The 21,427-nt window shown below is 58.2% G+C and overlaps 1 protein-coding gene across 1 annotated transcript in view; it reads left to right on the top strand.

Annotated features, from left to right (window-relative positions):
- Positions 1-16,801, top strand: part of FBLN1 (fibulin 1) — a 64,849-nt gene extending 48,048 nt beyond the window's left edge. The window contains exon 17 of the mRNA XM_037160202.2: positions 16,044-16,801. Within this exon, the coding sequence (XP_037016097.2) occupies positions 16,044-16,183 (140 nt within the window). The 3' untranslated portion in view covers positions 16,184-16,801. The remainder of the gene's footprint in view (positions 1-16,043) is intronic.
- Positions 16,802-21,427: the final 4,626 nt, after the last annotated feature.

Raw genomic sequence — 21,427 nt, 5'->3', positions numbered from 1 at the left:
TTGTGGATACAGAGACAGAGAAATGCACGGCAGCCCTCGCCCTAGGGCCCCGCATTCCAGCGGGGAGAGGTCAGGAAAACACAGCTGAGCAGGCGTGTGCGGCAACAAGTCCCCCGGGCCTGGGCCCGAGAGGACTCTCCTGGGAGTGGGTTCCCAGTAGTGGTGGGGCCTTCAGCTCCCAGTTGAGTCCCCCCCTGCAGAGACCCAAGCCAGGGGGTTGGGCAGCAGATGGCCAGGCCCATGGCAAACCACGTTTTTCTAGCAGCACCTACACTCTTAACAGAACCAACCTGGGAGGCACGCTTTCTTGGCTTCCCATCCACTGGGGCAGAAAATCGTGGTGTGTCAGAGCCTCCTGGCGCCCACCTTTGCCAACTCCTTTGTTTGTAGAAGGGGAAACTGAGGCCCGGAGCGTCAAGGGCCTTGGCCAGTCTTCTCACGGAGACTCGGGGGCAGAGTGGGGCACGAAACAGAGCTCTGGGTGTGAGAGGTGACCACCGGCGTCACCCCCTGCATCCTGGGAATGGAATGTGGACAAGGCCACGGGGGCCCAGTGGCTGTCTCCTGCTCACTGTGCTCGGTCACACGTGCCCTGCTCTGTGGAATTCCAGGCCAGTGCTGCGGGTGGGAGGTCCCTGCTGCCCCTTGGGGGGTTGTCCTGCCTGTCACCTTGCCTCTTCCACATCTCAGTGGGTGCTGGGTGTTGGTAGGGTTTGGGGACGTTGGTACAGTTTGGCTCCCGGCATTTGCCAATGTCACCTTCTAAGGGAAGGACCCAGGCCGGAGGGGCAAGGCCCCGCTGTGGTGGGGCCCAGGTCAGGTTTCCAGATGGGCTCTCCACACCTTCTGGCTGCTGCCTCATTTCTCTGCCAGGGGTCTTATCTCTTGGTTTACTAGCCCTGCCTCTTTGCCTCCCCTCTTCTGTCCCGAGCACCTTCCATGTACCCCAGAGGCGTCCAGGCCTGGGGGGGGGGTGCTGGCACTGGCCAGCCTTGGGCATGGGTGTGGCGCTGCGTCCAGTGATCGATGGCTCTGCCCTGGACTCAAGCCCAGCGTGAGCCTGGGAACCACAGCCCAGCTGCTTCATCCGGAGTCTTGCTGGTCCCCACAAATACCTCCAGGGATGGGTGGGGCTGTGTCCCTTGGGCAAAGGAGGGAACTGGGTGAATGACTTCCCGAGACTGAGCAACTGAAAAACCGCAGGCCCATTTCTCATTTCAGGCGACGACGTCTGAGACAGAAACCCTTTGTCAGAGGAAAGGCGGGGAGAGAGTTCTCAGGGGAGGGGGTCTCCCAGACCATGGCTGCGTGTGGCCCCATGCCTCCAGCAGCACTCAGGGAGGCACATTTAACTACTCGGGTATTATCTGAATGCCTGCGAGCTCCAGGCCATGCCCTGTGGGGATACTGGGCACCGGGGTCAGGAAGGAAGGCTTCCTGGGAGAGGTGAGGTCTGAGCTGAGTGTCACTGTACATGAAGGAGCAACTCTAAACACTGAATCGGTGCGTGGGGCAGGTGTTTCGTCACTGCCATAACTCTGACACAGGGGAAGGGGGCACCCTAAGGAACAGATGAGGGAGCAAGGGCCAGAGAGGGCAGAAGGCTTGCCGGAGTCCCTTCTGCTGGGTGCTGGGTGCTGGGCGCGGTGGGCAGAGCAGGCCTGGAGCCTGGTTCTCCCACAATAATGCCCAGGGCTGGTGCCCGACACCGGTGATGGTTGGGCAGAGTTGCTGAGAGCTCGGGTGTCCCAGGGGTAAAAAGAAGGTGCAAGCTGCCAGGACCTGACAGCTACTGTGCTCGCTTCCCCTGAATGACAGGAGAAAGGGCCCCAACTTGACTAAGGACCTAAAAGTGCCAGACTTCCCCCTATGTGTCCTCTGACGACCAAGCCAGAGCAGGGCGGGGCCTGCTGCCTCTGTCTCCCGGAAGGCCTTTCTGTCACATTCCTCTCCAACGAGCTGTCAGGGAACGTGAAGAATGCGTTTTCAACCTCTGAAAACCTGGACTCGTGCCCGAGGGATTCTCGGGCCACCTCAAAGGCCCCCTTTCCCCGCTCTGGGCCCTTCGTTCCGCAGGGTGCCGGCTGTCGTGGGCGTGCTTGGAGAAGGGGGGACAGATGGGGGATCTCCGGCTGCCATGGGCACAGGCCGTGGATGACCAGCCATCGGTAACCACGGCCACCCTGGCTGGTCCGGGTCTCAGCTGTCCGCCACCCTGCCTGCTCACCACTCTGCTTGGTTCTTTTTCCTAAGGAAGGTGGGAAGATCTGTCCACACTGAGAGGCCGCTTTGCCAAAATTCTGTTAAAAACCTGCCAAAGCCACGAGGAACTAGAGTGCTCAGCTAAAATCATTTTTAGACCCGCTGGTTAATTTGGTTAATTTTGCATAGGGTCTGCCTGACCCCGGGGCCAGCGGGTACCCAACAAGGTCGGCTTAGCAGCTGCCCGCAAGTCAGACCCTCCTGCTGTGGACGTGATGTGAGACCCAGGACTGGCAACCAGTGTTGGGATGTCAGCCACATAGGGCTCAGGCGGCAAACACCAGGCCCTCAGGCCGAACCCGGCCCTCCACCTTGTTTTATCCAGTCCGGCACCTTGGTTCTACCTGGCGGCAGCACCAGACTCTCCCTTAACAGTTAAGGAGTAGTTACATCTATATAGTCCTCAAATTATATTCGGCCCTTGGAGGGAACTGCGAGGCTGATGTGGGCCCCGGTGACGATGAGTTTGACACCCCTGGCCTAGAGGGTGAGCGCACGCGGGTGGGGACGGTCCCCCACGGGGCACTGAATGCAGTGTGCCCTCCGGCGGTTGCCAGAGGCCTCGTTGGATTGGGCTCAGTGGGAGAGCAGTTTTCAGGGGCCCGCTGACCCCTCCCCAGCAAGGAGGGCCCGTCGTAGTGGTGGGACTGGGACCTCGCCAACAGCTCTCCTAAGGTCGTGTTCGATTTTCGAGGTAAAACAGCCGTGTCTGGCCACTAGTGTGCGAATTGAGGTTCGTAGAATTCACTGTGTTGGAGGGCGTCCTTATAAACAATAATTAAAATAAGAGCCGCCCCAGCACTCCAGCTGGTTAGCCCCCGCCAGCCCCAAAGTAACCCGAAATACAGACAAGGACTTGCTCTTTGCTCTTCCCAGAAAGAGCGGGTAGTTTTGTTGTTTTAGTATTTGCAGAATTCACAGGCAGGCGCTGCTTTTGTTAAAACAGGGGTGAGCACAAAGAACAGATCCGTGTAGCGGGACCTGAGGTGTGATCTCTGGGCCTCCTGCAGTTCTCGCCAGCCTTTCACTTAAGCTGCGACGTGCCTGCTACGGCCTCAGAGACCTGCAAACAGATGAATCCGGGTTTTGCGTGGCTTCCTTCAGCTGTGAGTGGTGGTCTCAGACCCTGCGGCTCCCCGGAGCTTCTCCAGGCTCTGCCTCTCCCCGACTGAGGTCCAGCTGGTGGGGAGGGTCCACAGGGAGCTAACGCTGGTCACACCAGCTCCCCTGTGCCCTGTGGTCAGGATCCGGCAGGGGATAGACTCCGGGATGTGGTTAAGGGCAGGCCTGCAGGGCTCGTCCAGTAACTGGCTCCTGCACTTCGCAGTGCCTCTTAAGCACCTACTAAGTCCTGGGGGAAGAGGCTGCAATGTCTGCCTCTGGGGAGGACGGCAGTCCCCAGAGAGTGACAGGAGAGTGGACGAGAGGTGGTGCTGTGGGTGCAGAGTCGGCGCTGCCCCTGCTTATCAGGGCAGGCTGCAGACAGGCAGCGGCACCTGGCAGGAGCCAGTACTGGCCCGGGGAAGCGTGAGTGGACGTTCCGGGACCTTTGCCCTTCCTTTGCATGGTGGCATTTGGAGCCTCCTCTCTGGACCCCACAGACTTGAACGGGGCCCTTCACTCAGAAGGAGGTGGCCTTGAAGCTGTGAGTGGCCCTTCCCACAGGAATCATGGAGGGAGTGCTGGCCTAGGCCTTGAACTTGTGCACCAGTGCAGGTCAGTGGCTCCCAACTAACATCCCAAACTCCAGGCACTAGGACTCTTGTCAGTCTGTCCCCTGACCCGGGGACCTCCCCCACCCAGTGCTAAGCCAGGCTGGGCATCAGCCCCTGTGGCTGTGCGCACCAGCCCCCCTCCGATCCCCCCCCCCCGCCCCGTCCCCACTGAGTCTTTGGCTTTGCCAGGACGCTGTCACCCTATCGCCTGCCCTTCGCTGCAGTCCAAGAAACGCTAAGCCCCTGTGGGCCAGGCCTGGGTGGCTGGGGAGGGGGGGGCGCTGAGGTCATTGGAAGACACATCCCACACCCCCGGGAGCTCCCAGCCCAGCATGGAGACAGACGCCAACCCTTCTAAACCCACGTGGATTGTGCTGGATGTGCAGGGGAGAGGCAGCCTAGCCAGCCCTGCGGAGCAGTCCAGGGGGGCTTCTTGGAAGAGGTAACATGCGTGTTGGGTCTTGACAGCCACATAGGAGTGAGCCAGGCAGAGGCACTCTCAGCCCAGGGGTGGGAGGGCTCCCCAGGGGCACCCATGAGGGCAAGAGCACAGACTGGCAGGGCCCTGGGGCTGGAGTCTGCGAGGGAAGAACCCCTTCAAGTCTGCAGGGCCCAGCAGGCCGGGAGGGGCACAGGACCTGGAAGGCGTCTCTGACTCGCCTGTGGCCAGGCCGCACCTTCTTGCTCACACATCTGCGGAGCAGGAGCCCAGGCGGGACAGGGAGCTCTCTGGCCGGGAACCTGCCTTCATCATAACCCGCCAATCGGAACAGAAATCCAGATGCCGCTTCGTTCTGTGAACTTGTCCCTGGGAAAGCCCTCGGTCTGCCTTGGCATGTTCATGGGGGAGGTGGGGGGAGATGAGTGTGAACACACAGTGTGTGTGTGTGTGTAGGGGTGGCTTCAGGTGTGCATGGGGATGAGTGTGTACCTACCTGGGGTCTCATTTCTGAGCTTTCCTGGTCGCCAGCATGGAGAAAGTGTAGCCCTAGAGTATCGAGACTCGGCCTCATGTTCCCAGACCGAGGGTCTCCTGGCCCAGGGCCCGGACTGGAGATTTTGCTCACAGCAACCTTGGGGGTAGATGAGCCGCCTGGTGCCCACATGCACGTTCACTCAACCCCATGCACAGGGCCCTCGCTGGCTCGCTGGTTAGGTACCCGAGGGGCCGAGTGGGACAGGCCCCTGGGCTGGCATCACTGTTCGGATAAGAAAAACCGAGGGGCTGGCCTGGGGTCCCGCAGCCTGCAGGTCGGGGCTGTGGTCAGCGAGCAGGTGCCAAGACCCAAGTCCTTTCCCAGTCACTCCCCAGGCAGCTGTGAGGGCCCCTGGGTCCCCTGGGGAAACGAGGGTTCCTGTCCTCAGTTCCGGCCTGGGCCCCGCTGGCCAGGTACGGGGGCAGCCAGGCCTGCACCCAGTAAGGTCTGAGTGAATGGACAGTCACAGGGCTGCCTGGCTCCCCTGGAGAGGGTCACCTATGTTAGGGTTCGGAGGGCTGTGCCCTAATTACAGACTCCAATTAATGTGATTAGAGGCACCAATGTTGGATGCGCCTGGCAGAGCCTGGCACACAGCAGGTGTGGGTGATGCCAGGACTAACGGGGCCCGAGCCTTTTCCCTGAAAAGGGACCCGGCAGATCCCACGCCCATCTCCTACGCTGCCTGTGCTGAAGGTGACGTGGAACCTCGAAATGTGGCCAGATTGCCGGCCCCTAGACAGACAGACGGTCCTTCCCACCCCCTCTTAAAGGTAACTGAACTCTTCGTTTTGAAGTAATATTCTAAATTTTATCTGGGAGTGTGTTAAGATTTTATTTATTCTTAGAAGGGAAGGCAGAGAGAAAGAGAGGGAGAAAAACATCAGTGTGTTGTTGCCTCTCACACGCCCCCTACTGGGGACTTGGCCCACAACCCAGGCATGTGCCCTGACTGGGAATCAAACCAGTGACCCTTTGGTTTGCAGGCCAGCACTCAGTCCACTGAGCCACACCAGCCAAGACAATTATTCTGTTTCAGCGGTGTCAGCCTTTTTGGAACAAAACATGGCTGAGTCTTCTGTGTCTGAAGCCCAAGTACTAAACTTGGAGTAAAACCTTCTGGGCTTGAATCCTGGTTCTCTGTTTCTGCCTGTGTGACCTCGGGTAGGTCACGTAACCTCTCTGAGCCTCCGTTTCCCTTCTCAGCAAAACTGCCAGGCGACACATGCTAGGTCCCGAGACCCAGAGGGTGTGTGTGTATTGTGACCCAGCTGGGAGGTAGTAGTTTGGTTTTTTTTTGGGGGGGGGAGGACTAGATAAGCTGCAGCGAGGACCATGGGCACTGGGAGCTGGTGACAGCTTGGAGCCCCCCAAGGGGATGGAGCCGGACCGTTGGCCCCCCCAGGGGCTCCAGCTCCCTGGGAGCTGGTTAGCAGGCACGTCCGTGCTCTCAGACCCAACCTGCAGCGGATGGTGGAGCCCATGCCCCCAGGTCCCGTCCCCCTTGAATGACCTCAGTCAGCAGGGACATCCCGGCTTCCCACTCCCTGCCAGGCCCTGCGCCGGGTGCTGGTGAACCAACTTATGTCTGAGCCACCGGTCCCGCTCTTTGAAAAGCAGTCTCCCAGCCTCCCTGGGACCCTGAGGCCCGGCTGCCGGGCGGGCTGGCTTTCCAGGGAAGGCCCTTCCCGTCAGCGGGACTGGTGACGTGTGTGGCGGGGCTGCTGTGTCCAGCCGAGGACGCTGTGCCGTGAAACCGAGGGGGTCTGTCTGCAGTGAAGTCTGTGGGTGGGGTGCAGCTGCTCTTCTGGACACAGCAGCCCAGTGCGGGGCCTGGGAGGGGAGGCACCGGCCTAGCCACGCCTGTGCCCCCGGCCAGGTCTCCATCCAGCAAAGCGCTTGCTGGCCCAGCGCTCTGGCCTCAAGTCCCGCAGTCATCCCAGCCAGCAGGGCTCAGATCACTGCTTTAAAATCATTACCTCTTAAGGGGTTAAACCAGCGGTGCTGACCCCATCCTGCATCCAGATTTGGAGAGCTTGGCCTGGGATCAGTACACACGACGAACAAGATTCAGAAATTCTACCCAAAAACAACAGCGCAGCCGTCCCTGCTGGGTGATGAGTGACTGCCCATGTCCCGGCTTTCAGGGCAAATCCTAGGGATTAGGCTCTTTCTCTTCTCCAGGAGGCACAGCCCTGTCACCCTGGGGCCGCACCCTGGCCGGCAGCCAAGTGGTTTCCCGGGTGACAGCCCAGTTGCCTCCCGGCCAGGGACGGGCTGCAGCCTGACTTCACCCGGGGGCCGTGTCCCTGGGGGGGTGGGGGGTGACAGAGGACAGGCTTTCTGTGCTCCTGTGCCAGGGCCCCTGGAGCAGAGATGGGGCTGAAGGAGGCAGGCCCCATGCTTTGCCCGACGTGTAGCCACTCTGCAGTGGCAGCCATTTGTCCCTCCAAAGCCCCATGAGGACACTCTCAGCCCCCAACTTCAGACGCAGAAATTCTCAGAGGTCACCCCACTCGCACAGCCAGTAATAACCCCCCACGTCCGCACCCGGCCCTGGTTGGACTCAGCAGGGAACAGTGCTCTCTGGTGCCCACTGGGTGAGGCACGGCCAGTGGCCTGTGTCTCCCCGTCCCAAGGGTCCCGGGGCATCGTCTGTGTTCAGCTGGGACGACCTGCGACCCTCCCTGCTGCTGTTGGGCACCTTTCGGAAACTCTGTGGCATCACTGAGCACAGCGGTAAATTCCTCTTTGTTAGAAACTGAAGTGTTTAGCCAAGTGGCAGCAGGGGCAGGTTGTGCAAAATTAGGGGAAAAAAACAGTCTGATGATGACGTGACTCTTCCGATGGCCTCGCCTGCCAGCCATTAAACACGGAAGGAACCCGTCACCCCCTGTTGCCTGCTGTCACCCAGTGAGGCCAGGGTGTTGGGCGTTCGCTGCGGGAGTCCCAGGGTCAGCCCGTGACCCAGGCTGAGCGCCCGGGCGTCAGCTGACAGCGAGTAACAGCTGACTGTTCTGTGTCCCTGGCTCTGTGGCAGCTGCTCTTCCAGCGAGTTATATATTCTCTCAGAGCAACCTGTGGGGGGATCTGTCCCCATTCCCCAGGTTGGAAACTGAGGCACAGGGCCGGTTCCAGGCTCCCGTGGCGTGACTTGGGAATACGCACAGCAGGCCAGGACTGGAGGTGGGGTTCCTGCTGCCATGACCTTCCCGTGTGACCTTGGGCAGGGCAGAGTCCTCCTCTGGGAGGTCTAGCCTAGTTGGGAAATTTCTCTGCATCTGCATTTCCCTTCAGTTCAGAGCCCCTCCCCAACCACCATCTTGAGATGCAGTTTTTGGTGAAGCTTCAGGGGAAGCCCAGCGCCCTGTCCCGGTGAGGGTTCCTAGCACCGCTGCTGACCTTTGCTGGCCTGTCCCCTGTGTCTGCCATTCCCAGGGGCCGGCCGAGAGCAGCCCGCGCACACAGCCCAGCGCCCAGAGCTGGTGCCCCGCACTCCCCAAGTGAGCCAGAAGGGAGGCCGCTCATTCCAACCTGCAGGTGTGGGGTTTGGGGTGCCCTCTGCACTCCCAGCCTCATGCCCCTTCGTCCCTTGGGACCTTCATCGCCTCTGAGGCAGCGGACAGTGAAACCCTGTCGCCCACACAGCAGAGAGCGGGGCTGGCGTCTCCGGCCTGCCCAGGCCCTCAGTTCTAAGTCCAGTCCGGTTGGCAGCTCAGGTGCTCCTCCACCCTCCCAGGGCCTCTGCTCCCGGGGGGGAGGGTGTCGGTGTGAGGGGCTGAGAAACCCGGTGGAGGGCTGAGTCAAGGCGCGCCTCACCGGCCAGGGGCTAGGGACCGCTTTTCAGCAGTCACGAAGGACCCCCATGTTCGGGAAGGCTGGCTCCGGCCGCAGTGGGAGGGTGCGTGGCTGGTGAGGACGGAGGTGCTGAGCCTTCAGGTAGGGTTGGGGAGGCCTGACCTGGGGGGGTGCGGGGCAGAGAGGAGGTTTTAGAAATTGTTACAACGGGTATTCGTCAGCCTCTAGTTTTGGCCTCAAGGTCGGCACTCGAGGCCTGAAAGATGGGCCCCACGGAGGAGACTCCGAGCCCTCAGGGACTGGGAGAGGGTGTGGGTTTGGGGAAGAGGGGCTGGCGGGCGAGTTGTCCACAGCGGGGCATCTGAAAGGGTTTGGGGCGGGGAGGGACCCCCCACAGCTGGGTGGGTGGGGGCTGATCCAGGCAGGGGACACGCACGGAGAGGACTGCTTGTCCTCCCTGCACGGTCACTGTCACGGTCACTGTCTTGGCCAACTTGTCTTGCATCCATCAGCGCCTCTCCCCCTCAGTGAGGCCACATGGCTCGGTGGAGGGTGGAGGCCCAGGAGCTGGGTTCAGGGGCTGGTTTGCTGGCTCCCTGGGTTCAGAACTCGCTTCACCACGTGGTTCCTCCTCCACCAGCCTCGGAGGGCGAGGGGAGGGAAAGAGATGTGGGTGGAGGGGCGCCATAGTAACGAAGCCCCGGGCAGATGTTCTGTGCCAGTTGGGGGAGGGGAGCGCTTCGTGCAAAGCTGACACGTTCTGCCTTTCTGCTCAAGGGGACACGCGGGCTCAGGGGCTGACTCCCACCGGCTCCCTGCAGCGGCCCCTGCCCAACTGTCTGGTCTCGCTCCTGGGAGACCTGTGCAGGGAGCACATTTATAATAATCAGAAAATACAGATGACGAGTTTCGCCGGGACATGTTGAGTGACAGTTGGTATTTTAAATATGCAGCCCAGACACCTGCCCCTTCTTCCCAGGCTCCTGCCGGGGTGCCTTTCAGGGCAGGAAGCGGAGTGTGGGTTTCTGGAACTGGGTTCCTTCGCCGCCCGTTACTGGCACAATGACTCCATCAGTCCTTCCTGCCTCGGTGGCTGGGGTTTATGACTCGGCCCAGGGCGGTGTGTTCTGGAAGGCCCCCCCCCATCATGTCCCATTGAGAGGCCAGAGGGGAGGCAGTGGGGTGGAGAGGTGGGCTTTGGGGTCGGCCCCTTCTGGGTGGGCTGTGTCCCCGTAGCTGTGTGTCTGTTCATCCGCTCCCAGAACCTCCTCACCCGGTGACTGAAGGGGGTCACCTTCCTCACAGGGCAGTGGTGGGCACGCGGGGGCCGTGGACCTCCCTCCCACCCCCGCTCCTCCCCCACCCCTGTGCCGAGTGTTCTGCTTTGTGAGCACTGACAGCGCTGCTCTGTGCTCTCCGTGGTTCGCCGGCGAGTCCGGCCCGAGCCGCCGGGGCTGGTTCTCTCCATCAGGGAAGACGCCCTGAGATGGGGCATCAGTCTGCTGCGTCCCCACTGGCCATCTTGTTTGAGTTCAGTGGGACCAAGTGCATCTCCTCTGAGCTGCAAGGGTCTCCGTTCCAGCCCTTTCTCCACGTGGGCCCACAGCCCACCCTCCTCACTGCCTACGTGGCTCTGTGTGGCAGCCCCCTGGGCCAGACAAGGACTCCTGTCTCCTGTCTGTGGCCTTTCTCCCTCCAGGTGGTCAACATTGGAAAACTCAGTGACCTTGGGCCCTCGTCCACTCTTCCCTAACACTTTCATTTCTGGGTGATAATTTTCAATCTTATAAAGTAGGGGTGGCAAACTCATTTTCACCGGGGCCACGTCAGCCTCAAGGTTGCCTGCACAGGGCCGAGTGTCATTTTAGGACTGTGTGAATGTAACTACCCTTAACTAGGGGCAAGGAACTCAGTGCTGCCTCTGGGTAGAAACAAGGTGTCGGGCCAGATAAAACAAGGCGGAGGGCCCATGGGCCTTGTGTTTGCCACCTGTGTTATAAAGTGCACTTCATGCTTTGAACTTCATTCATTCATCAGCTGTTGGTTGAGTGACCCCTATGTGTCAGGTACATAGTAGGACCAAGGACCTACTGTGTTCCAAGAACCAGAAATACAGTGACCAAGAGACACCACGCCATTGGTCTCTGGCCCACGTTGTGCAGGGAGACGTGATAACCAGGAGAACCGTCAGCTCTGTAGCCCGATTCCAGGTGGTGGTGGCTTCTGGCTCTTTCTGTGAGGTTAGCACACGGCTTCCCCACTTCTGCCTTTCCAGCTCACGCCTCTCTCTCTGAGTGAGCAGAGTTCACATCTGCCGGCACGAGGCGATGCAGTCTTTCCCACCCACACCTTCTCTGTTAAAACCCTCTGACGACTCTGTCCGTGTCATGTCACTGCGTCAACCAGCTCAGAGTCCGAGCCAGAGCTTGATCACAGATGGTGACTTGCACAAGGTCACACAGGTGGCCCGTGAGGAACCAATACGGGAACCCAAGCTGTGACTCCAGGTCCCTTTAGAGGTCATTGCCTCAAGTCACAGCCCAGTGACTGATTTCCTCCTTTCCAACAACTGATGGGCAGTGAAGGGCAGCCTGGGGCAGCTGCCACTTGGCAATGGCTCCTGGGGCCCAGAGTCCAAGCCGCAGACCCCAGGGGTGACGGAGCTCCCCCACTGGACCCGTGTGCAGGCTCCCAGATGCCCCGCGCGTCGGCTGCAATTTACCTAGCAGAGATGAGACATGAAGGCGAAGTGCCCGAGGGGCCTGCATTTTTCAAAGGAAAAAAAAAGGCTTAATTATATCTTTAAGAGGCACAGACACGCCGCGGAATACCAACGGTGTCTGAGACCCGAAGCAGAAATGCCAATGATGACGCTTTGGAAGATTAACATGGCTGAGCTTGGCTCGGTGGCCTTTTTCTGGGGGCTCTGGGAAGCTGGGGTGGTACCAGAAATGCCTGCTCCCTTCGTCCTGCATTTTGCTGCCAGAATGGCCCCCCCTCAGAGCAGTGCCTGTCCTTCAGGACAGAGTTTCATCTTCCTTCCTCGAGTGGAGGCTCAAGGACAGATGGCCCTTCTTTTCCTTGCTCCTTCCCTTTCTCTCTCCTCTCCTCTGCCTTCATTCCCTCAATAACCATGACAGGGCCCCCTTCCCAGGCCTGGGGACGGGACGGAGGTGAGCGTGGCACAGACCCTGCCCCTGGAGTAGGAGCCCACTGGGCAGGTCCCCTGCGACGGGCAGGTCCCCTGCGACGGGCAGGTGCGGGGCAGCAGGTGACCCAAAGTGGGGCGGCGGGACAGAGCTTCATGGACCAGGATGTGAGTGGTCCAGCTGGTCCCCAGTGCCTGGCGCTTTGTGTCTGTGGAACCAGGTGGATGGATGGAATCGGACCCCGTGCAGGTTCTGCGATGAGAGCTACCCGCCGATGAGCAGCACCACCGCCGCCTGCCCGCATTTTGCGGCTGTTCTGAGACAGCGGTGGTCTGGAGCTGCCGGTGGGGAGGGGCCTGGACACTGCAGACCCAGGTCCCTGGTTCTGTGGGGGCGAGGCCCAAGCCACCAGCCCCCTGCTGTTCCTCAGCCTGGCCCCCCAGGACTAACGCTGGCCGGAACCCTCTTACTTCTGGGGCTTGCACTGGTCCTTCCTGCTTCTCAGCTTGGACTTAGTCTTCAAAGTCCAATTTAAAGCCAGTTCCTCCGTGGCAGCGATTTTCAGAAGGTGCACCAGAAGGATTTGTAAAGCGCGCACCACTAAATGTTGAGTCAGGGGCGCTGACCGCTCTTCCCTGATCCGGTCAGATAAAGTGAGACGGCCAGCGTGACAGTGGCCGTCAGGTGCAAATGAATCAGAATACCTCCTGTTTTGTTAGATCAGCAAAAAATATGTTTTTGAATGAGCCGCAGAATTTGAGTAATTGGTTCTTGTGTGCCCAGAGGTGAAAAAGGTTTGAAAATCACTGCTCTGTCAAATATTCCTTACCCCGCACTCTGTTGCGGGGGCGGGTGGGTGGGAAAGCTGCAAAGAAAGAAGCGGAGCCCAGAGAAAGCAGGGTTTGGTCAGTGGGGGGTGGGGGGGGGGTAGGTGGAAGGCAAGTGTGAACTGCCCTGGTCCAGCCAAACCAGAGCTCCGGGAAGTATGGCTGCGCCGAGGTGGCAGTCAGGTCCCCTGAGTGGGCGTGGCCTGGGAGAAAGGGTGTCAGCTGGGGTTAGAGGTCGAGCTTCAAGTCACAGGGAAAGGAGGCCTGCGCCCTGAGCACCTGCTGCGCGCACGCACAGGATTTCGTGTTTGACCCGTACAAGGTGCCTTATTGTTCCGCCTGAATCGTTTTTCTTGTTCAGCTCAAAGGTCCTGCGAAAGCCAGGCCCTGAATGTGACCGGCATCAGAAATCCAGCCTGGCGCCTGCAGCGCCCCCTCGAGCGCCCCCTTCACAGACGGGAGGCGGCACCGCTTCCTTCTGCCTTCCCTCTGTCTCCCCGCTTCGCCTCCCACAATCCGAACCCTGCGCCCCTGCGCGGGGCGTGGCCATCAGGGAGCCGACCCTGTGACCTGCCCTGACAAGAAATTTAGACGCCAACGTTTTCTGCCCGCACGGTTTGAGCTCTCCTTTCACGGGACACCTGACCACCCATCCAGTGGTCTCGCCCGGGTTTTCCGCCGCCAGGTCCATGTAAACATGCGATGCCTTGTAACATCCAGCGGCCACTTCTGACGGAGCTGAAGGGATGGTCCGGTGTTGGTTTCTGATGTTGAAGGTTGTTGCTGTTTCGGGTCCCTGTTTCAAAGAAAAGGAAGTTGAGATCAGAAAGCTGAAGTCACTCCTCGGGGGTCACACTGCTGTCCCCTGTCCCCGAGTCAGCAGATGGCACTGTCCCTCTCCTCTCAGTCCCCACACTGAGCCAGTCGTTGACTCTCCCTGCCCACAGTGCCCTGTGCCTGGCACCCGGATGTGCCCCCAGCGCCTGTGGGTTTGAAGCGTCGATGCCATTACAGTTCCCCAGGCAACGGGAAAGGTTTACTTAAGTGTATGTAATACAATTATTTTTCTCTTTTGTGACATTTATTTTATATATAAATTTATATTTTATACAGTAACTTTATAAAATTACACATTTTACAAAATAACTTAAACATTGATAAAAATATATAGGTACATATAAAAGTTTATATAAATTTAAAATACTATATGCTATATTTATATGTGTTTTTATATAAGGATATTATCTGTTGGATTTTTTAACATTTTATTTATTTATTTTTCAAGAGAGGGGAAGGGAAGGAGAAAGAATGGGATAGAAATATCAATGTATGGTTGCCTCTTATGCGTCCCCTGCTGAGAACTGGCCTGCAACCCAGGCATGTGCCCTGACTGGGAATTGAACCGTGATAATCTGGTTCACAGGCCCACGCTCAATCCACTGAGCTATGCCAGCCAGGGCCTGTTGGATTTTTTTAAGATTTTATTTTTAGAGAGGGGAAGGGAGGGAGAAACGGAGAGAAACAGCAACATGGGTTTGCCTCTCATGCGCCCCCTACTGGGGACCTGGCCTGCAACCCAGGCATGTGCTCTGACTGGGAATCGAACCAGCAACCCTTTGGAGGCCTGCGCTCAGTCCACTGAGCCACACCAGCCAGGGCTGGTTCGTATTTATAATCACACCATGTACACAAGGTGCGGTAAGTACGCGCTCCGGTGAACAGGACAATGTGGAGATGAGTGTGTGTTCGGCTGCAGGCGCGCCCCCTCCCCTGCACTGCTTCTCCGTCCTGAAATAGTTCTTAGTCTACCCGGCTCCTCACCTCTTTCCTTCAAGGTCCCGAAGGCCCTCTGAGCCCTGGGGTCACAGTCATGCCCTTTTCCGCCCCCAAGACGTGTGAAGTCAGCAGGTAACCAAGGCCACTGAGGCAGTAGGCGGCACTGTCGGCCTCTGACTTGGCGAGAGAAGGAGGTGATGCTGATGGGGGCACAGAGGGCTGGGGGCCGTGCACCCCAAAAGAGGCACCTGCTCCAGAAAGCCTTTCCTGCCACCCCAGCCTCCCTCCCTCCATTCTCACCCCTGCTGGACAAGGGGGGCACTTACCTAGCTCCTCTGTCACTTTGAAACCAGGACCCTATTGGTTTTCTCTGCGTCCCGGACAATAGCCGCCGGTGCCTGGTGAGGGGTGCGTGGGTGCACGTGGAGAGTCAGCGTGGGGGTGCCCGGCACACCTGGGCTCACCTTTGGCACAGGCTGTGGGAGCGTCTGGATCGTGCAGTCCGGGGACACAGGGTCCCATGGTGTCACGTGCTGGCTGAGGAACCTGAGGCCCAGAAAAGGTGCAGTCACTCCTTCACCCCAGCCTCACCCGTCTCAACCCGCACTGCCGAGGCCCGGCCTGGAGACACAGAGCCGGCCAGGCAGGCCAGGTCCGGGGAGAATCATGGAGTCTGCTCTAACCACCCAGTCCTGCTCCCCTGTGAGTCTGTGGGACCCTGGGGGCTTCACCCACTTCTATCTTGACCCCACTGAGCTTCGTGCGTGCCCTGCGCTGTGCCCTCCCCCAGCAGGGGAGGCCGCCAATCACGGCCTGTGCCTGGCCCCCACCCTGGACCACACAGAGCTCCCTGCAGCTTCGCACAGCAGTTTCTGCTTCCCCGGGACCGGACCCTGTGCCGCCCGGCCAGCCTCTGTGGCCTGGACCAGACCTGCTCGGAACCTCTGCCGCCCACCTACTGCTCACCTGTTACCACAAACACTGAATCACGAGCTCAGGGGTGCCCCTCCACAGAGGTGTGGAGACGGGGGTGCAGGGGTGTGTCCCACTGGGGAACTGGGACTTCTGTGCTTGGATAGGGGATTCCAGGACCCTGCTGAATCCTCACAGTGACAGGGAAGCGAATCACTCCTGCTTTGCTTCTGCCCAAGGGTCAGAATTGGGCCCAGGGGCAGGTATCTCCTGGGCATCTGCCCCATACAAGGCCCTTTTCTAGGCCTCTGTCAGGGGGAGGTGGTCGAGGAGGAGACTGGGCTGGGAGAGAGTGGGAGCTGTCCAGGACCCCAGAGCCGCCGACTCTGAGCCCCCACATAGTCCGAGCAGTGCACGATGGGAAGGCCGGTGTGAGCTCACTGTCATTTGTCCCTGGAGGTGGAAGCAGAGCCCAGGGTGACCCCTGGGAGGGTCATGCTACGCAGGGCACTCAAGCATCTGGCTCAGAGCGGGGTCTGATGAGGTCTGAGGCCCCTCCTCGCCCTGAAATTCCTCAAGAGACTCTCAGGTGTGCTGACTTCCACACCCCTTCTGCTCTCTCCGCAGGGGTCGTGCGCCAAGTGCGGCCCATCGTGGGCCCGTCCCAGGCCGTCCTGAAGCTAGAGATGAGCTACGTGGTCGGGGGCGTGGTGTCCCACCGAAACGTCGTCAACGTCCACATCTTCGTCTCCGAGTACTGGTTCTGAGGGCCAACCCAGGGCACAGCCACGTTGTGGCTGATGCCGCGGACCGAGGCCTGTCCCTGTGTGTGCCGCCGCCTCGACTGTATGCATTTGTTTGTAGTTTTAGGCTGACAGGTATTAAGCTGGGCCAGATGGACAAGTCCATCGGGTATGTTCTGGTGCTGAGATGATGCGTCCGACTGCACAACCGTCTGGTTGAAAACCCGGCCCATTTTTCACTGCAGAGGCTACAGGTTGCTGCCTTTACTTGGCCTGCAGGTGGGCCCGGCTATGGACCGGGGAGAGGACGGCACTTTTTGGGGGGCAGCTGCTCTCTGAGCCCAGAGAAGACCAGCTTTTGCCCCAGTGGTGTGAACTTTGACATTTGGTACCTTTTTTGCCGGTCAGATTCTGTAGGCCCACTTCTAGGGACTCGGCTGCTGTAGATTAGCAGACGTGATGCGGTGGCTCAAGGGACATTTGGGGGCGAGTTGCCGTTCTGTCGACACAGCCCCTGTTGGTAAAGACACAGCCCGTTGGGTTCGTGTGTGGCCCCAGCACGTGCACCCGGGGCCGGGGGTTTTCTCCGCTCCCTGCATCCGTCTTATAGGTGGAAAATAAACAGCTTTGTGATTCTCCTGATGGTCTTTGTGTGGAAGTCTCTCAAAAAAGGGGATCCCCAGTAGCAAAGGGCCCGGGAATGTCCCAAGAAGCATTCTCAGAGACGCTTCTGCTGCCCAAGGTCCCGGGTGGGGCCCGGCCCGTGTGCTGGAGAGGCCTCCCATCCACACCATTTCTGGCACCACACTTGCCCTTGGAGAAGCTTGGCTCAGGGGCTTACTCCACACCCATGTCCAGCCCCGCTGGGCAAGTCACAGAGCTGTGGCTTCTGAGAGTGTCCCCTCCAGAAATCGCTGGAGGATAATAAAGATTCTCTCCAGCGGAAGGATGAGACCACCAGTGTGCACTGAGTCCTCAGGCACCGGGCAGGCGGTGCTCAGTGAATTCCTCCTGGCCACCGGGTAAGGTGGGTGTGGTCACACTCAAGTCAGGAGTGAGCAAATGGGGTTCACACTGGGAACCCAACTGCCCAAAGTCACACGGCTGTTTAGAGACAAAGATGGAATTCAAATTCCAGTTATCAGACTCCAAATTCCATTCCTCTGATACCCTGTGTCAGACAGGAGGTGGACAGGCTGGATTTATGGGGTGTCCCAATGCCACCCTCAAAGTAAGGAGTAGGAACAAAAGCACCCTACCCTCTGCGCAGGGGTTCAGCATTCAGCCCTTTTCCCACACAAGCTTCTCTGAATCCTGCCCTGGGCTTGCCCTGCCTTCCTGCGGGTCCCGTTTGCAGTGCGGAGGTTCTGTCCTCCAAATGCCCCAGCTCATTTCAGTGGCCTGGGCCCTGGCACTGGCTGAGGTCTCAGGGTCTCTGTGGGACTTCAAGCCTCGCTGAGATTCCAGGGTGGCCGGTGTCCTGGTCATGCAAGCCTGTGCCGCTCCAACTCTGCGCAACGTAGTCTCTCTCCACCTCTGGGAACTCGCGAGCATTGTTGAGGTCACTCCTTCAACATCAAAGGGAGGGCATATCAAAGAGAGGCTGGACAGTCCCGGGAGCCAGTTCCAGGGACCAGGAGAAGGCAGAGGACATCGGAGCAGCTCTCCATGCCCGCGGATTGGGGTCCTGGCAGGGAAGGGGCGGAGCCTGGGATCTGATCACAGGAATGAAGTCTCAAGGTGAAGGGCAGGAAATGCGCAGGCCACATGGGGTTTTCCACCTGCAGTTTGGGGGGCAAGTCTGGGACTCAGGTCTTTGGAGGGGGAGTTTTCTGGAAGCCGCTTCTTTCCTGAGACCTCAGTGAGGCCATTGGGAACCTAGACGCCAGCTCCTCAGGGAAAGGGCCCGTCGCACACTAACAGGTGATAGATTGGAAGGTGTGATTGGTAGGCGGAGCCAAGCCTCTTACCCTGGATTGGCTCTCAGATGAGCACATGACCCTGGCTAGCCAATCAGCCCTTCCTGAGGGCGCTGGGGTCCGGGAGCGGCTGGAGGCTGAGTAAGGGAAGTGTCAGGTGCGGAGGTGGTGGTGAGAGGCGGGAGCTGAGTCCTGGCGCTGCCTGATCCTGAGCCTCAGAGAGGCAAGTGGGAGCCTCGCCTCTGCAGGGCTCAGCCATGGGCAGAGTGGAGCCGGGAACCCCCGCCCGCCCCTACAGCTAGGACTCAGGGAGGTCAGCCGGCTTTTGTGTCAGGTTGGTTCAGGTGGAAAAACATCTGCAAGTCACGCTGCATGTTTTTCTTGCCTAACATTTTATTATGAAAAGTTTCAAACATACAGCATGGTTGAAAGAATTTTACAATGAATGTAAAAAGGGTACTCACACTTAGATTCTACCACTAATGTTTTAGAAGATCAGCCTGCATTTTGGAGACACAATGATTTGAGGAGATATTAAATTTAACATTAAAAATCTCTGTGGGGTCCTGGCTGGTGTGTCTCAGTGAATTGAATGCCAGCCTGCACACCAAAGGGTCACCAGTTCGATTCCCAGTCAGAGCACATGTCTGGGTTGTGTTCCAGGTTCCCCAGTTGGGAGTGTGCAAGACGCAAGCAATTAATGTATCTCTTGCACATTTATGTTTCTCTCCCTCTCCTTCTCCTTCTTCTCTCTCTAAAAGTAAATAAATAAAATCTTAAAAAAAAAAACCTTTTGGGTTTTGCAGACTCAAGCACAGAACCAGCCATTTTTGAGCTGTGTGGCCTTGAGCACAAAACTCGCTGTCTCAGAGCCTCGTCTTCCTCCGCCGCAGAATGAAAACTACTGCCCGCACTTCACTGTAGGGCTGCAGCGGGACCATCCCACAAAACACCGGCACAAGCATTGTGACGTAGTGTCACCGTAAAGAGCACTACCGTGACAAATGCAGCAGCAGGTAAAAGTAGGCACAGTTGTGAGTACGTGAAACCCAGACCATCCTTATACCGTCACTTATTCTCCTATTACGTCATTTTCCCCGCAGACAACTGTGGCCGACTTCCGCCTGCCCCTGTGTTGTTGGCCGAAGACATTGTTCACTCTCTTAGACACCACCTTTTATTAGAGTCTGGGGTGGACAAGCAGTCGAGGCAGCAGACGTCCAGAGAGTTTGTAAGAGTAATTTAAGTGGTTTTGTGAGCCACGGCTCCAGCCGCAGAGTTCTTGCTGGTCTGGTCAGGGGCCCCCAGCTGTGCCTGCGGCGGGAGGGCCCCCACCCGGGGCCAATTCAGATCCATATTCAGGAAAGTTTGCCTAGTGTGTCCCCTCTCCTGGCTGTGGTGTGCCCACCTGGGTGGCGTGTGGGTGGCAGCAACAATCTCTCATTCCCAGGTACAACCCCCCCAGTGTTGCACAAGCCAGAGACATGGGCCCTGTTTACAAGCCAAGAAAAGAGCCTTCACCAGGGCCCAAACTGTGCCACACCTGATACTAGTCTACCCAGATTCCGGAACAGTGAGAAATGCCTATTTGGGGTCTGAGCCGCCTGGTGTTTGGGCGGAGCTGGACTGGCTCACACACACTGCGACAGACAGGAACAGAGCACTGCCCGCAGAGGGGCCGGCAAGCCGTCTGAGGCCGGATACCAGCGTGGCAGCTGCTGTGGCCCTGGCGGAGGGAGCTGAAGGAGGTGGATGGGGTCTAAGGGGCTTCCTGATCTCTCAAGAACCCACAGAGTCTAGAGTCTCACGGCATGAGTTCTTTCTTTGATCCAGCTGCAATCTAGCCCCTCACCCTCCTTTCATCCCCCATTCCATACCTTAGGCCAGCCTGGGTTTGGCCAGACTTCTGTCTGAAGTACTGGTCCCCGCCCCACCCCCACCCAGGACCCTCTGTGCACTGAACCAGCCCTCCTCTTTGGAGTCTGTTCAGCAGTAGGGGGTTGGCAAACACCAGGCTCCTCACCCTCTCACCTCTGACCTTTGACCTGAACCAAGGACCACCCTACCCCCTTCCAATGCCATAGTGTGTTAGTACCTCCAACATGATGGGGCGGGGGGAGGGGAGAAGCGGTAATAAAGATAAGAATTGTTTGCGTGATGGTTACCCCTGTAACTGCAATGTGGGCTTTAAACTCGGTGAATGCCCGCCTCCCTGGGCTCCCCCCCGCAGTACCGGATGCCGCTTTAACTGCGCCGGCCAGGTGGGGTGTAGAAATTAGAAAGGAATGTCTTCACCTCCGAGGAGTGGAGGCGCTCCTGTCCCTAGGCCTCTCTTGACAACTTGATGGCTGCCGCTCCCCACACAGCCTGGATAATTGCTTAATTAATTGCGTGCAGGTACCTCACCCAGAGAAGGTGGTTATTAGGAGCGGGGAGCTGACGCCCACTCCCCTGGGAAGTCGCCCTGCTGGCCTCTGGGCCAGGTCCCGGCCTGGAGGAGCCAGCGGTGGGCCAGGTGCCCTGCCCTGGGCCCGATCACAGGAGCACTCCTTGGCCTGAGAGCCTGTTGGCCCCGACTGCTGCCCCTGGCTGCTGCCCATGTGCTATGTTGGGGCAAGTCCCTGAGGTCCTGCCGCGGTGGCCAAAGTCTCATCATCACCTTGAGGCTGGAGAGTCAGAGGTTTCCCCTGGGGCTTTGGCCATTCCTTTGGGTTTTGGAGACACTTCTGGAAAGCCAGCCTCCGCTTCCTTCCCCCTGCCCCTGCCACAGTCCACACAGGCGTGGGTTCTCTCTGGGTGGGACGTGTTGGTACCCAGGTGGGGCCCTGGCTGTGTCACGATGCGGCGGACACACTGCAGCCTCACTCTGGGGCCCTCAGCCTGCGGGGGCCGAGCCTTTGCTCAGACTGCTGTCCTCTACTTTTATTTTGCTGATTTTCTCTCTATGCACCAAGTTGTTTACAATAAAACTCATTCCCATGTCTTAAGTAGTTAGAGAAATATGTTCTCCAAGAAGGATTCAATGAATTGGTTATCATTTAACTTTACTAACTCTGCTGCTAAAAATGCTATGTGCTTTTAGAAGTCTAAGAACCAATATATCCCTTTTTACTTTGGCTGCTGGGAAGCTCAAATCTAAATCTAATGTCCAATTGAATAATGCCCTATCTGACATTTAAACTTTATCTCCCACCTTGTCTCTGATAGCCCTTTCTTAAGTCTATACTATTCTAAAACATGTTTTTTTAAGGAAATCATCTCATATCCTTATTAAGGGAAGTCATCTCATAGCTTTATTTAAAACGAGGCATGAATTATAAATAATTTTGTAAAAGATGAAGAGAATATT

This window comes from Artibeus jamaicensis, unplaced genomic scaffold (assembly GCF_021234435.1).
Source record: "Artibeus jamaicensis isolate MK-2021 breed Jamaican fruit bat unplaced genomic scaffold, CSHL_Jam_final contig_233, whole genome shotgun sequence".
NCBI classification, from domain to species: domain Eukaryota; kingdom Metazoa; phylum Chordata; class Mammalia; order Chiroptera; family Phyllostomidae; genus Artibeus; species Artibeus jamaicensis.
The sequence above is the reverse complement of the archived record's forward strand: the minus strand, read 5'-3'. Positions and strand labels throughout refer to the sequence as shown.